Below are 14,857 nucleotides of genomic sequence, written 5' to 3' on the forward strand. Positions count from 1 at the left end.
AGACTCTGTCTAAAATAACTAACTAACTAACTAAAAAGCTCTTTATGAGGCTAGACATATAGATCAATGGAATAAATTCAGAATTTACAAATAAACACTTATATTTATAGCCAATTATTTTTCCAGACAAGGGTGTCAAGATAATTGGGAAAATAATTGTCTTTTCAACAAATGGCACTGAGGCAACCAGATTTCCACATGCAAAGGAATGAAGCTAGACTTCTACCTCACATCACAGGTAAAAATTAACTTAAAATGGATCAATGACTTAATGTCAGAGCTAAAACTAAAGCACTTAGGAAACAATATGAGTCAATCTTCATGACCCCTAGGTTAGGCAAAGTCTTCTTAGATAAGATATCAAAGTGTAAGTAACCAAAAAATAAAACAAAACAAAACACAAATAAACCTTAATTGACATTAAAAACATTTGTATTTCAGAGGATATCACCAAGAGAGTGAAAATACAATCTACAAATCAGGAGAAGATATTTGCAAATTATATATCTGACTAGTACATAGAATATAAAAAGGAGCTGTAACAATTCAATAAATAGCCAAATGAAAAAATGGACAAAGGATCTGCCAAAGAAGGCATACAAGTAGTCAACAAGCACATGAGAAGAAGCTCAACATCACTGGCCATCAGGGAAATACAAATCAAAACCACAAGGAGATACCAATTTCATATCCACTAGGAGGGTAATCAAAGAGACACACAAAACCAAGTGTTGATGAGGATGAGGAGAAACTCAAGCCCTCAGACACTTGTGACAGAAATGTAAAATGGTGCAGTGGCTTTGGAAAACAGTCTGGCAATTTTCAAAAGGTGTAAGTATGGAGTCATGATCTGATCTAGCAATTTCACACTTAGACATAGATCCAAAATAAATGAAAACATATGCCCACACAAAAACTTACACATGAATGTTCATAGAGTATTTCTCACACCAGCCATAAATTTGAAACAATTCAAATTCCTATCAACTGATGATAAGCAAAATGTATATCCATATTATGGAATATTACTCAGCCATAAAACAGAACCAGTACTGAGATATACTATAATAGAGAAAATCCTTGAAAACATGAAGCTAAGCAAAAGAAGTTAACACGAAAGGCTGTTCACTGAATGGTTCCATTTATATGAAATGTCCCAAATAGGCAAATCCCTAGAGGTAGAAAGTAGATAAGTGGTTGTCTAGGGCTAGGGGAGGAGGAGAATGGGAGTGATTGTTAATATGGTATAGAGTTTCTTTTTGAGATGATGAAAATGTTCAAAAATTCATTGTAGTGATGGTAGAAAAAAAATACTGTAAAAACGAGAAAACCACTGAATTTTTTAAAAATTGAGAATACAAAGCCTAAATAAATAAATAAATAAAAAGGGAAGAAGCACCTTTAGCAGTTTCACTGACTCTACCTCTTACGTCCCCTCTAGTTTGGAGCTGGTATGCTCACTGTGCATCTTGATTAGAACTCTGTAAGACACAGGGGCCAGACTGGCTCATCTATGTGTGTCCACCTCAACTGTGGGTGAACATCTGTACACGCCCATCTGGGTCACTTTAAATTCTGGCACCTTATGGCATTAGAGCAGATTATGCTAAGTGAAGCTAGCCAATCCCTAAAAAACAAATGCCAAATGTCTTCTTTGATATAAAGAGAGCAACTAAGAACAGAGCAGGGAGGAAGAGCAGGAGGAAAAGACTAACATTAAACAGAGACATGAGGTGGGAGGGAAAGGGAGAGAAAAGGGAAATTGCATGGAAATGGAAGGAGACCCTCATTGTTATACAAAATTACATATAAGAGGTTGTGAGGGGAATGGGGGGAAAACAAGGAGAAAAATGAATTGTAGTAGATGGGGTAGAGAGCGAAGATGGGAGGGGAGGGGGGATAATAGAGGATAGGAAAGGTAGCAGAATACAGCAGTCACTAATATGGCTAAAATGTTGTCTCCCTGACTTTCCTAGGTGTGGCCAGCCCATCTCACTGGCTTCTCATTGAGTTCAGTGTCTCCTGTTTCCTTCCTAGTACATGGAATTATTTACTTAAATGTATAAAACAATTTATCAGCTTCTTTTTGTCTGACTCTCTCTTTAGAATATCCACTCTACAAGGGCAGTGACTATCTACCTTGTTGGCTTAGTTAGTATCTGTTGCATGAACAACTTTGGAACAATTTGGTGCACTGGTGACTGGCTGGATGACCACCTAAGACTGAAGTGACCTCAGGACAGGGATAATCTGTACCTTTTTCATCCTGACTTGGTATCTGGCTCATGGGAGCTCAAAACATTTTGGCTGAACTCGTTCATTTGAATGAACTGCTGCCAGCCTAGAGGGCAGTCCTTCTGGGTGAGACGAGGCTCTGTCCACTCTACTTGATCTAAAGGTGCTGATGCAGGGCCTGCTGAAGAAGCCTCAGGGATCTGAGAGCTTGAACTGCTATAAAGTTAAAAATCTAAGAAATCAAGCAGAAAAACCAAGACACCTTGCACCAACTGCAGATGGGGAGACAGGACGTGAACAGCACCTATAAGGGCCATGGCAATGAGCTCAGATGACCACAGTGTGTGGTGCTGCTTAAAAGCCGGGATGGTCCTTGGCTGTAACTGCTGGTGATAAGAACATGGTGATGGTACTACTTCACAAATGCCCCTTTTTATTTATTATTTCCTACTTTTATTGATGATACCACCCAAATCAGTCCTGAACTTCCTTGTTCCCAGGGATAATGGACAGGTATTAGCAGGGCACTCTAGAACTCTTGTTGAGGTTCAGGGTGCACCTCCCAAGCCCTGGGCTTGGTTGGCCCCTCCCAGTTGACCCCAGGTCTCCTTCAGGGGTCAGGGCTGCTAGAGAACCTGATTAACCTCTTGCTCCAGGCTTCTCAGTTCTTTAGGGGAAAAGACTCATTTCTTTTTGCGTTTTTTCCTCTAATTCTTCTCATTGCCAAAGCCTAAGAGGGGAAGTTATTCTTATCTGGACATCTCTAAATGTTCTCTCTCCTTTCCTGGGCAGTCATCAAAATCCGGTCTTTTGTCTTTAAAGTTAAAAAAACTTGTCAAGTAGATGTGTTTGTACTTCCCTGATTATGGTCTGTTTTCGCCTTTTCTGTTTTTTTTCCACACCCATATTAATCACAATATGGATTTCCATGCTGTTTCCCAGCTCCATCAGTTCTTTTCTAATTAGGTTTGAGGCCCTCAGCTTGGTTGGCAGACCCTTGAAAGAGCCTGTTCATGGGGACCTGCCAACACTCAGGTACCAGACTTAAGGATATTTGTATGTAAATGTTAAAATGCGAATTAATGATTTTGAAGCTTCTGTTCTATGCAGAACTGCAGTTTATTGCTTTTACAAGAGTTTTCTGCCCTTCTATTTTTCATCATCTTCTCAGTTCTAGTTCATTGGCTTATAAAGAACAGGCTGGGGTTGTAGCTCAGAGGTAGAGCGCTTCCCTCTCACATGGGTTCGATCCTCAGCACCACATAAAAATAGATAAACAAAATAAAGGTATGTGTCCATCTAAAACTATTTTAAAAAATTAAAAATATTAAAAAATAAAAGAACAGGCTGGGATTGGTAGAGACAAGGGCCTCAATATCAGGAAAGACACTGTTTTTAAAAATTTTTCTAAATTTGTTCTAATTAGTTAAACATGAGAGTAGAATGCTTTTTGACACATTGTACCCAAATGGAGCACAAATTCCCATTCCTCTGGCTGCACATGGAGCAGAGTCACACCAGTAGTGTAATCATACATGTATATAGGAGATATTCTTAGATTTTCACTTGACAAGCTGTTGGTCTGAGAAGAATAAATAGATGTGTTTGAAAATTCAGATTAAGAGCTGTTTCTTTTTTCTGTAGAGTTATTTACATTAAAAACATTTTTAGTTGTAGATGAATACAATATTTTTATTTTATTTTATTTATTTTTTTTAATGTGGTGCTGAGAATCAAACCCAGCCACAACCCTAGCCCATAGAATTATTTATATTTTTAAAAGGGAAAACTGTACCATTCTTGTTGCTACAGTCAAGTCTATTGAAAGCTACCCAAAACCTCACACTTTTAGGAAACCACAGGAATAATTTATGCAACAAAACCAGCACCTCAAAACACCTCTGTGCTACATACAGATGGACAAGTACAACGGCGGCCCTACTAGAATTGTTCAGTGTTCTCTTGTTTAGACAGGGATGTCATGAGTGAAGCCAGAACCCAGAGGTTTGTCCCAAGAAGGTGGGAACACATTGGTGTCCATGCCAAGTCCAGAAATAAATCCTAGCTTATGTTTAGTTTCTGCATGGAATAAACAGTATTGTAGGAAGCAAACAGTGCAGGAGCCAGAACAATAACAGAAGGATGTGCATGTGGATAAATGTGCTCTTCTCATTGCACAGAATAAAAAACCTAGGTGCTGTCATCAGGGGCAAAGGAGGTTCCATCTAGAATGAACTAGCTCAGATTTTACCTACCCAATTCAGGAAAACAATCCAGAAAAATCTCAAGTTTTCAAAATTTAATTCTTTGTTGGCAAGAAAAGAATCAAGAAAAGTTTGTGGAACTTTTAGGGTGGCTATTAATGGGTTAGAATAAAGTTATTATAAATATATCAGAACATTTTTATTCCTGCTTGATGGAAATTCAATTGTTTATGCCAGCCAGGAAACAGTTCAATAACTAAACTTAATCTTTTGTTCCTAAAGATTTTCTGCTAACTATAATTAAACTGGGGAGCATTTGAAGGGTAACATTTCTTTACAGAGCAGTACACTAATGACTGCTCCAAAATCAAGGGCATGAATGGGTTCATTTATATAGTTCATAAAAAGGAGATTTACATGACGGTTCCTCCCCCAATTGCTTGCTGGCTGGCTGACTAGGCAATCTTGCTGGAGGGAGCTCAGAGCACTCCAACAGGAGGCTGGAGGCAAGCACAATGTCCTGACCTCTGAGGTAACTGCTGGAGTCTGCTGGTGAGAAGGTTATACTGAGATGAACATGAACTAGTGACGACCACCTCTAACACGAGTGAGCTGGCCATGTTCTGTATCAAACCTACACCATGGAATGTAAGTTATCCCGTGGAAGGTTCAAGTGTTTCTTCTTGTCACCAGTGACTGACCTAGAGAAGGGTATGTACTGGCTGTATAATGCCCACATTATGCTTGTGACCACACTGGCTCCTCTCCCCAGCACAGAATATAAAAGCCCCAGGTCTTATGATGCAATGAGAGAAGATTAATGAGGAAGCATGGAGCCACAGGTGAGGTGAGGCACGTGACTGAACTCCAGGCTCAGAGTCCCTATTTCTGCTTTTACCACTAAGGCATCTGGACTCCTTATGGGAGTACATTCTCACTGGACATGAGGCCACCTGGTCCCCAGGGTTCTGGGACCTGGCTAATGTGTGTGAGAGCTGCCCAAGATGATGTGAGACCAGTTTGGAAGTTCAGGTCCCTCCTGTCTCCATGCGATTCCCAGCAAAGCAGCACCGATGCTCAACCTTCCTTTTACAGTCTGCCTGGCCCTGAGCTGATTGACAACACAGGGTTTGATGGAATCAATGTGTCTTCCTGGGGATGCTCAGCAGTCACCATATACTCACCCACCTCCTCCTGCATCTAAGCCTCCTTCCCAGCAAGCTCTCTGCCCAGGGTTTGAAGTCTTCCCCAGGTAGGGGTGGGCTGGTTCCCACATGGCTTTGACCTTCAGCTACTGCTAGAAGCAGTCATTCCTTTGAGCCTGTTCTCCAAACTCAGTATCTTGTCAATCATTTTCACTGAACCCACTCTACAGGTGTCCAGCTTGGTCACTCATCTGCCTGGCAGCTGGAAAAAATTTCCATGATGGCTGTACAGCAGCTCTCCTGGAGGTGTGTAAAAGGCTAAGAAAACTATTAAAGATCTTCCCTGTCCATGACCTTTGCACATCCTTGATGGCACATCTAAAGAAGCCAACTTTTCTGCAGGTGTGCCTCATTCAAAACTCAGTCATTGACTTATCTCAAGGCCCTCACTCCCTCCCTTCAGGATATGGCCAGTCCTTGGGGGGATGAAGTGTCCTTCAGGGTATCACAAGGTCACATAGGTTGTTAGAATGAAGTTTCTCTGTTCTAATTTGTATTTAAGGAGCCCCACTGGGAATAAGACTTTGGAGTCTCACCCGTGGCGAGGATGCTCCTTTTGGGACTTCCCAGTCAGGATCCTGAAAAGCTGCCCTGGGATTCCCCAGGTACATGATCAGATGTTGGTATTTCTCTGGATCCAGTGATGTATTTTTTTCTCTTCCTCTCTTGCCTATCACTTCTGCTGCTGCTTCCATATTATTTCTAAAATAAATGCTATCTTGTGTAAGGAGAGTGTCTTATTGTCCCTCAGATCTGACCTGCCAAATTCAGCAGCTGCACACATGTGTAATGCTTTAATGTTACAGTGTGATGGTGAGTGGGAGTTTCCTTGGTTCTGACTGCTCAAGATTATATTTAGGTTTCAAATAAATAATAAATTCTAATCAACTAGCACGGGCTAGACATATATAGCAAGGGCTTAATACACAGTAGCTGTTACACTATCACTAAAGCACACTTCAACTAAAGCTTTAAATGTAAGAGAGGCCTACTTGATGAGAAAGATAAGTCACTAGGCTTTTTGAGGGTTAATACATAAAAATGCACAAAGGAAAACAGAGAAGGCAGTTATATATCAGCAGCCCCCTTTCCTGTTTCATAGCAAAACACCTGAAGGGGAGGCAGAGACCCCCCCCCCCCCGCAATGTTTTAAATGTCTGTGGGGTCACAACTGGCATGTACTCCTTTGCCCAATGCTGACATCACTTCCTGGAGAAGATGGGACCTATCTAAAGCTGGACAAAAGGACATCAGTATAAGCATATTTGAGAAAAAAGCAGTATTTGCAATAGTTTAAGCTAAAAACTGCTTTAAGATACTTCATAATCTTTGGGGTTAATGTGTTGAAAATGTCAGCTGACTGACTAACCACCAACTGTGCCCCAACACCATGTGACCATTCAAGCTTGGGATCCCCAGCTGCCAGCTACAGTGCTGTCACTTGTGGCTTGAGGTCCTTCCTCACCAATTGCTATGTCTGTCAGAGCAGCAGGGACCAGCTGACTGGCTCAAACCATATGTGCTATTTCTGTGCATAGGATGTGAGGAAGGTGAGGAAGTGCACGCCGTGGTAAATCAGACCAGGATATGAGTCAGATCATATTATAAAGGGTTGAAAAAGACCGATCTTCAAAGCACACTGAGCATCATGCCGGGCTTCAACATAATTGGAAAGGAGCCACAGTTTGAAAGACACTTATAATTACTAAGTAAAGGAGAAACACTGAAGACTGTGAAAGGTTAAGTTTGGTCAAAGGCCTACAAGTGAAAAGAAATAGATAAGGTAGAAGCCATACTCTAAGGGTCTTAAAATTCTGCAATAAAAAGAAAGATTTACCAGGATCACCTACTTCTCCAACATATTTTGGTCAGATAAGCAGAGGTAGTCAAGTAGACAGATAAGCAAAGGTAGTCAAGTAGACAGCACAGAAAAGCTATAAGATGTTGGGCTTGCCTTATTTTTCTTTTTCAAACAAAAAATTTTATCTGCAAGGCAATCTTTCTTGGGCCAGATTAATGGTCCTAAACTAGCTCTTTAAAATAAGAGAATCTATGGACAATGAGGTATAAAGATATGCCCCAAAATATGGATGTCTGTAAGTAACACTCGAAGAGTAAAAATCTGTTAACAATCACTATCACAAATCAGTTAAATAAACCATGGGGTGTCCCTTTCTTGGAATCCAAGCAGCTGTTAAAAGAAGTGACATAATTTGAATATTCTTACATAAAATGATGTCTGAAATAAACTGTTATGTCAAAATATCAAGTTGTAGAAAATGTGTATGGCAATCACATTTCTGCTAGAAATGATGTTTGGAGAAGTCTCTAAGGAGTCAGAGAAGCCCACTTAAAATTGTCACTAGTGACCCATTGAATCATTTACAACAGCTATTTTATTTTTTAAAAATATTTATTTTTTAGTTGTAGTTGGACACAATTCCTTTATTTTGTTTATTTATTTTTATGTGGTGCTGAGGATCGAACCCAGGTCCTCGCATGTGCTAGGTGAGCACTCTACTGCTGAGCCCCAGCCCCAGCCTCTACAACAGCTATTTTATAACAGAGAATAAAACCAACAAAGATATTTATAAGAAAAGAATAGTACACATCTGTTTTTTTTTTCTCTAGTAGCAAGATTCTGGGAGGCCTTAGGTGGCCTAATGGTATTGCCAGCATCCCTGGCTGAATCAGTGTGCAGCAGGACAAACCCTGGGAAGGGTCCAGTTCTGGGCAGCCCTGAGCTCTCTGCAGGTCCAAGATGGCAGCAGGGAGGCAGCAGAGTCAGCATTTCTGAAATGCCATGGGAAAAGGGCTTACTGGCCTCAGAAGCCCTTTGTTTACCCCTGCCCCTGTCATGGCACCCTTGCAGGGCCTACATAATTGCACTTCTGCTTGGTGAGCTGTGGGGAGCTCACAGCCTAGCCATACTTGTAGCCATGACCCCAGACCACCACTGCTCAGCCTTGGCATGCCAGCACATCTCAAAATGGTTTTACTGGCTTGATGTTCAAGAGGCTGCAAAGAGTTATTAGTGAGGTGTGACAGAAACAATTCATCTGCACATCACTTCCCTCCCAGCAGAGCCTTGTGGAAGCATCCTTTCTTCCACAGCCAGGATAAAGGGAGGTAGTTGACCTGCCCCTGTCACCACAGGAATCCATCCTAATGCCCTCCCAACTACGCATTTCCTCTCTGTAAATCAATGTCCTCTGGTCTTCCTGACAGCCCCTTTCTTCAGGAGAGAGGGGAGGCAACAGGCCATCTGTAGAAACCACATGCCCAGGTCTGCAAACAACTGTAGCTTCAGCCTTGTCTGCTCAAGGCTGAAGAAGCCCATGCGATTGTTGAAGTATTTTTGTTCTTCTTAGATCTACTCTTGAATGCCTTACAGGCTGTTTCCACTGAGTTCTATGACAACTTGATCAATGTCTGACTTCTTCACCAGAACAAGAGCCCCTTGAGGGAAGAACTTGCACCGTCCCCAGTGCATAGCACAGCATCTGCTACCAAGTAGATGCCCAGTAAAGGCTTGCTCAGTGAAAGGATGATAAAAGGGCTGCTGGGGGATCCATGGAAGTGGGAGCAGGAAGGAGCTTGGGAGGCTTCTCTTCCCTCCCATGTCCAGCTTGCCTCCTCTGTTTTTTGTAATATGTGTCCAGGTGAATAGTTAGCAAGAGATATTTCCCCTCTCAAATGCTGGAGACTTATCAGAGCTGTGTATTAACAGATGACAGAGTTTAAAGGAATGAGGAAAGTGGCTGTGCTAAAGGACAGGAAGAATATGACAGAGGCCAGACATGGTGGTGCACGCCTGTAAACCTAGCAGCTCAGGAGGCTGAGGCAGGAGGAGCGTGAGTTCAAAGCCAGCCTCAGCAACCGTGAGGCAATAAGCAAATCAGTGAGACCCTGTCTCTAAACAAAATACAAAAAAAGAAAAAAGAAAGAAAGACAAAAGAATATGATCCTCTTCCCATATCAGAGAGGATCTCAGACAGTCCTGCAGGAGGGCAGAGGGGGCAGGATGGAGCACTGACCTCGGCTGATGCGCTGCTTCTCCCCAGATAAGATGCCAGGGCTGTCAATGATGCTGATACTCTTCAGGACCTGATTGGGCAGCTGGGAGCACATGAACCTAGAAGAACCAGACAAAAAAGGCAGGGTCAGAACTGGGCCTCACAAAGGGCTCTAACTCCGGGTGCCCAGGGCTTTCTGGGCCCACTTATGTCTGTTAAGTGGGGGTGTAGAGGAGGTTGGCGGACACTAAAGAAGCTTGTAAAGTTGCCTGTACAGCAGGGGCTTCGAAAGAATGATGGCAACTCCACTGGTGCCACACAATGATGCCAGCCTACGGGACAGGGTGTGGGAGGTAGGCTGGCTACTTACCATTCGATCTCTAACTGTTAACTTTCATTTGATCCTCATATTAACCTCCCGAGGAAAAAAATTACTATCACTTTGGGGTAACTAGCTCAGTGTCACTCAGAGCTAGATCTTACATCCAGGTCAACCTGACTCAAGTCCATGAGCCTCCCTTTCCTTCCTCCTTGCTCTTCCTGCCCAAGCATCCCTTCTCCTGTAGGAAATCCCATGACTCCTTTAGAGGGCACTTCCCCACTTGGCTACAGTACCCCAAACTCCCTGTCCTGTCCTGCCCATTCCCCGGGGTGAGGGCTGGAGGTATTGGGGCCTATTTCCTTGTCTGGTACCCAAAATTCAGCACCCAATGCCTCTTTGGTTTTAGGTCCAGGGAAGGGCAGATACCTATGTGCAATGCCCCAAATCTTCCAGGTGTTTAGGAGTCCTAGAAGTTCCCTGGCAGCAGACAACTGGGCTGCGGCTGGGTCCTTGGATGAGCTTTTCTAAGCCTCTTTCCTATCTCTCACTTGCCTGATGCCACTTCCTTCTTCTGACTGTGGTCCTTCCTGTTCTGGTTTTAGTCAGCTACCTTTGCGATGGCCTCATGGAAGCAGATTGGGGTAGGAGGAAAATTCTGGCCTGGGGGTTGGCAGACCTGGGCTCAGTTTCTGCTTAGTCTTTGCCAATGATTTTCATGGGCCCTGGACAAGTGCTTCCCTCTTTGGACCTCAGTTTCCTTATGGGTGCTGAGACACTCTGGACCAGAAACTGGTGATGTTCTTTGTAGCTTTACCACTGTAAACTCTATGAGTAACAGCAGGAAGCACTTTGTTACTTCCAACAGAGGCAAGAGAGCCTGGTCTGGATCTTTGTTAGGTCCTGTGTATGTTTTAAGGAGGAAACAGGAGTGCCTCTCCTTTTCCTGTCCTATCAGTGGCCAACTTCTTTCTCTGTGTGGCAGAAAGCTTGAAAATACTCGATAACAGCTCAATTCTTCCATTCAGTGGAAGTGGTGGGGATTACTCACAAAGTAAGTATGCTGGGAATTCGGGTCAGGGAGGCCGCCCAGCCTCCACAGTGCCTATGAACAGACTGACTCCACAGGCAGGGGAGGGCAGCCCAAGCCTGGATACCAATTTGACATTTCAACATCACTTTGCTTCAAGGTGCTCAGGACAAGTTTTTCCATACATTCTTTCCTATCTTTCCAAATCATCCCAGGAAGGCAGGGGAAAGGAGGATCCTTTCTCAGGTGGAAAACTTGCAGCACAAAGCAGAAAGACAACTTGAGGCCATGTGCTAATGCATGGCTGACTGGGGACTAGACACCTAAACTTTCTTCCTTCTTTTTTTGCAGTCCTGGGGTTGAATCCAGGGCCTCACACAATGCTAGGCAAGCACTCTACCATGAACTACATTCCCAGCCTGCAACTTAGCATTTTTGATATCAGATGAGTAGAAAGCAACCCATTTAGTTAAATATGTAATGTTAAAAATAGAGGGTTAAGAGAGGCACATAATGTAATCCCAGAGACTTGGGGAGGCTAAGGCAGGAGGGTTGAGAGTTCAAACCTGGCATCAACAACTTAGTGAGGCCCTAAGCAACTCAGCAAGACCCTGTCTCTAATAAAATATTTTAAAAAGGACTGGGGTTGTGGCTCAGTGGTTAAACTCCCCTGAATTCAATCCCTGGTACCCAAAAAAAGGGGGGGGGGGTTTGAGTAAATTTAAAATAAATTGCTCATTTCTGCTTTTCCCTCCCCACCCCTGCACCCTGAACTACACTGCCCAATGCCAGGAAAGATTTGTGAGTAAAGCATATAGGGATTGCCAAGCACTGTTTGTAAATTCACAGAGCAAAACACAACTAACTACTCAGTTGTCTAGAACTGGGGGAGAAACTGAGTTCTAAGCACATCTGGGGTGGCCCCCATTTCTTCTCATTTCCTCCTTTCTATCAAGCAGCCCTGGTGATGCTAAACATATTGCACCTACATGAAACTATTTTACACAAACTGTTCCCATGGGGAGGCTGATGTTTCTCCAAAACCACAAGCTCACACTCAGTATCAATTTTTCCAAAACATAAACCCTTAGATTTTGGTGTGTGGCTGACACAGGGATTCAAAATTTACATACTGTTCACTCCCTGTGTATAAAGAAACGGCATTTTAACAGCTCCCAGGCTTCCTGACAACAGCAGAGGCTAAATGTGCGAGCCAGAGAGAAAAAGTGCAATGAGCTGATGTCACCACACGACACATAAGGGAGCCAGGCCAGGGGCCTAGGCAACTGCCAAGGGGAGGAGAAGAAGGAGAGCGAGCCCTTGGGGGCACATGAGAGGGACCGCTGAAGTTGTGTGTGCAAAGCTGGATCCTACTCCATGAAAGAGCACGGGTGGGGTTGGGCAGGAGAGCACAGAGCACCAATGAGCACTCAGTCCCCAAGGCTGCCACAGCTGCACTGTAAAGCTAGAACCATAAAGTACTCTACCACTGAGCCACATCTCCAGCCCACAGATGTATTCTCAAAAACCATTTAGCCAGGTATGGTGGTGCTACATGCCTAGAGTCCCAGAGACCTGGGAAGCCTAGGCAGAGGATCACAAGCTTGAGTCCAGCCTGGACAACTTAGTGAGATCTTGTCTTAAAATAGGAAAAATTTAGAGGACTGAGAGTATAGTTCAGTGGCCGAATGCTTTCCTTGCATGTGCCAAGCCCAGGGTTAGATCCCTAGTACCACAAAAGAAAAAGCAAACAAATAAAAATCCACATTTTATTGTAATCGGAAAGTGATTGATGCTTCTCTATCAATCATGTTTTACTCTCTGCATTCAGAAAGGAAGGTAGGAAGCAAGCTCACTTGTATCCATCACAGTCAGTGCAGGCGAGGCCTGTGCCTTTCTGCTGGAATGTTTCCAAACACAGATTTGCTGTTCCAGGATGGATTTCCTACTCCTTCCTGAATGATTAACACAAAGTGCATCTGTGCCTGGCCTTCTCCACATGAAATATGTGGACATGTGCTGGTCAGAACCACAGCTGACCTGATGAGCTTTGTTTTCAAAAGTCAAAGAAGAGAAGGGAAGAACCAAGATTCTTTGCTGGGTCCCCATTCCATGTCACCTCCAAATCTAGGGAAGGTCGGGGTAGCAGAAAGAAGTGGTTGACACTCTAATAGCACAGGCTGTAAGGTTTTGGGCATGTTGCCAGGAGTCCTGACTCACAGTAAAGTGAGAGGCGAGAGAATAGATTACTTAAAATTGCTTCTCAATGCTAAAATTCCAAGTCAATGATCAATTTTTTTTTTTCCACAGATGAGGGTCTTTTTTTTTTTTTTTTGTGGTGCTGGGGATTAAACCCAGGGTCTTGTGCATGTGAAGCAAGCACTCTACCAACTGAGCTATATCCCCAGCCCCATAGATTTATGAGATTTTATAAATACCAAATAATCATATTAGATACTATAATAATCAAATTTGGATCAAATTAGCCCTGAGGAGAATCAAACTTTTTAAAACGTAGTTCAGCTGAGGAAAGAGACAACTTTGTATAAAGAAAAAATGGCTTTAGAAGAGACATAACATAATGGGGCTTCTCCAACTAGAGGGCAGAAAGACTGGCTGGAAAGGAGAGTTCAGTGATCAGTTTTTCAAGAATTCAACTTGTAAAAGAACCTTAACACTGACTGAATTTTTAATGAAACAGTGATCTCTGTGGCGTTTGTAAAAAACAATAAACTAGCAGCAGTATTTACTGACCTCTTACCATGTGTCAGGTCTGTACTAAGCATTTCCTCTGCACATGAACTCAATCTTTCCACAATTCAAGGGGCCTATGGGCTAGGAGCTGTCATCTTATAAAGAAGACTGGGGCCCAGAGAGTCCACATGCTGTAACTTGCCAAATCCCATGGCCAATAAGAGACAGAACTGGGATACTGTTAGCCTGGCAATTCTGCCTGTGGAGTCCAGGGTCTTAGCTATATGGCTACTAATACCTCATGCTTTTGAGGTAATAGTAGGGGAAAATGTCAGGTCCTCATCCCTGATACTTCTGGAACTGACCGAAACACACTGGTGTCACCAGGACCTGTGTGCTCAGTATGCTGCTGGCTGGGTCCATTCCTTCTAACCTGCCTCCTCATGCTTTTGAATCATGATTTTTGTGTCCCTTTAGCACACACAGGGAAATATCTTGAAACATGAGTGACATGCCACAGTCCTGAAGCTCTTCTCCCAGGGGCTACCTTGTGGAGCTTGCTCTCTACCTGTTCGTATGGAGGGTAGGGGCAGTGAACAGAAGGCAGATGTGTGCTTTTACCAATTTCCCTCGTGTAGGTCTCTAAACCTCTCTGAGCAACTATTACAAGGTTATTATAACTTAGCTATTAGGCTGAAATAAATTTAAACTTACAGTGGTGAGAGTATAGAACTGTTTCAAAGCATTTCCTTTGACCCCAGCCCATTTTATTCACATGGGTAAAACCAGAGAAATTACACGCCCATACTAAGTAGGAGAATAAATAGGACACAGTCTATAAAAAAGACTTTAACAATTAAATTGTAATAATTATTACATGGTCCTGCCACAATGGCTGACCTAACCTTCTAGTGCCCAGGAATAACTGAAGTCCACATCTAAACTATATAAAAGCCCCTGGTTGCCCTTTGACTAAATCTTATGAAATTATCACTTTGAAAGGTAAAAGATGGTTGAAGACTGGTGATTTCACATGGTTCAACCTAAACAGTTACTTTTATAAATCCTCTCTTGATGGCCAGTGGTGAAAACTGGGTGCAATGCACCAGTCTGGAGGATCTGTCTGAGCCCAGGGAGTACAGCTAGTTTTCTGG

The 14,857-nt window shown here is 43.0% G+C and overlaps 1 protein-coding gene across 1 annotated transcript in view; it reads right to left on the reverse strand.

Moving 5' to 3' along the window:
- The window catches only part of Ehd4 (EH domain containing 4), an 86,346-nt gene that overhangs the window by 43,031 nt on the left and 28,458 nt on the right, over positions 1-14,857 (reverse strand). Inside the window, exon 3 of the mRNA XM_027925627.2 lies at positions 9,682-9,779. Within this exon, the coding sequence (XP_027781428.1) occupies positions 9,682-9,779 (98 nt within the window). The remainder of the gene's footprint in view (positions 1-9,681; positions 9,780-14,857) is intronic.

Source organism: Marmota flaviventris, chromosome 2, assembly GCF_047511675.1.
Source record: "Marmota flaviventris isolate mMarFla1 chromosome 2, mMarFla1.hap1, whole genome shotgun sequence".
Lineage (NCBI taxonomy): Eukaryota > Metazoa > Chordata > Mammalia > Rodentia > Sciuridae > Marmota > Marmota flaviventris.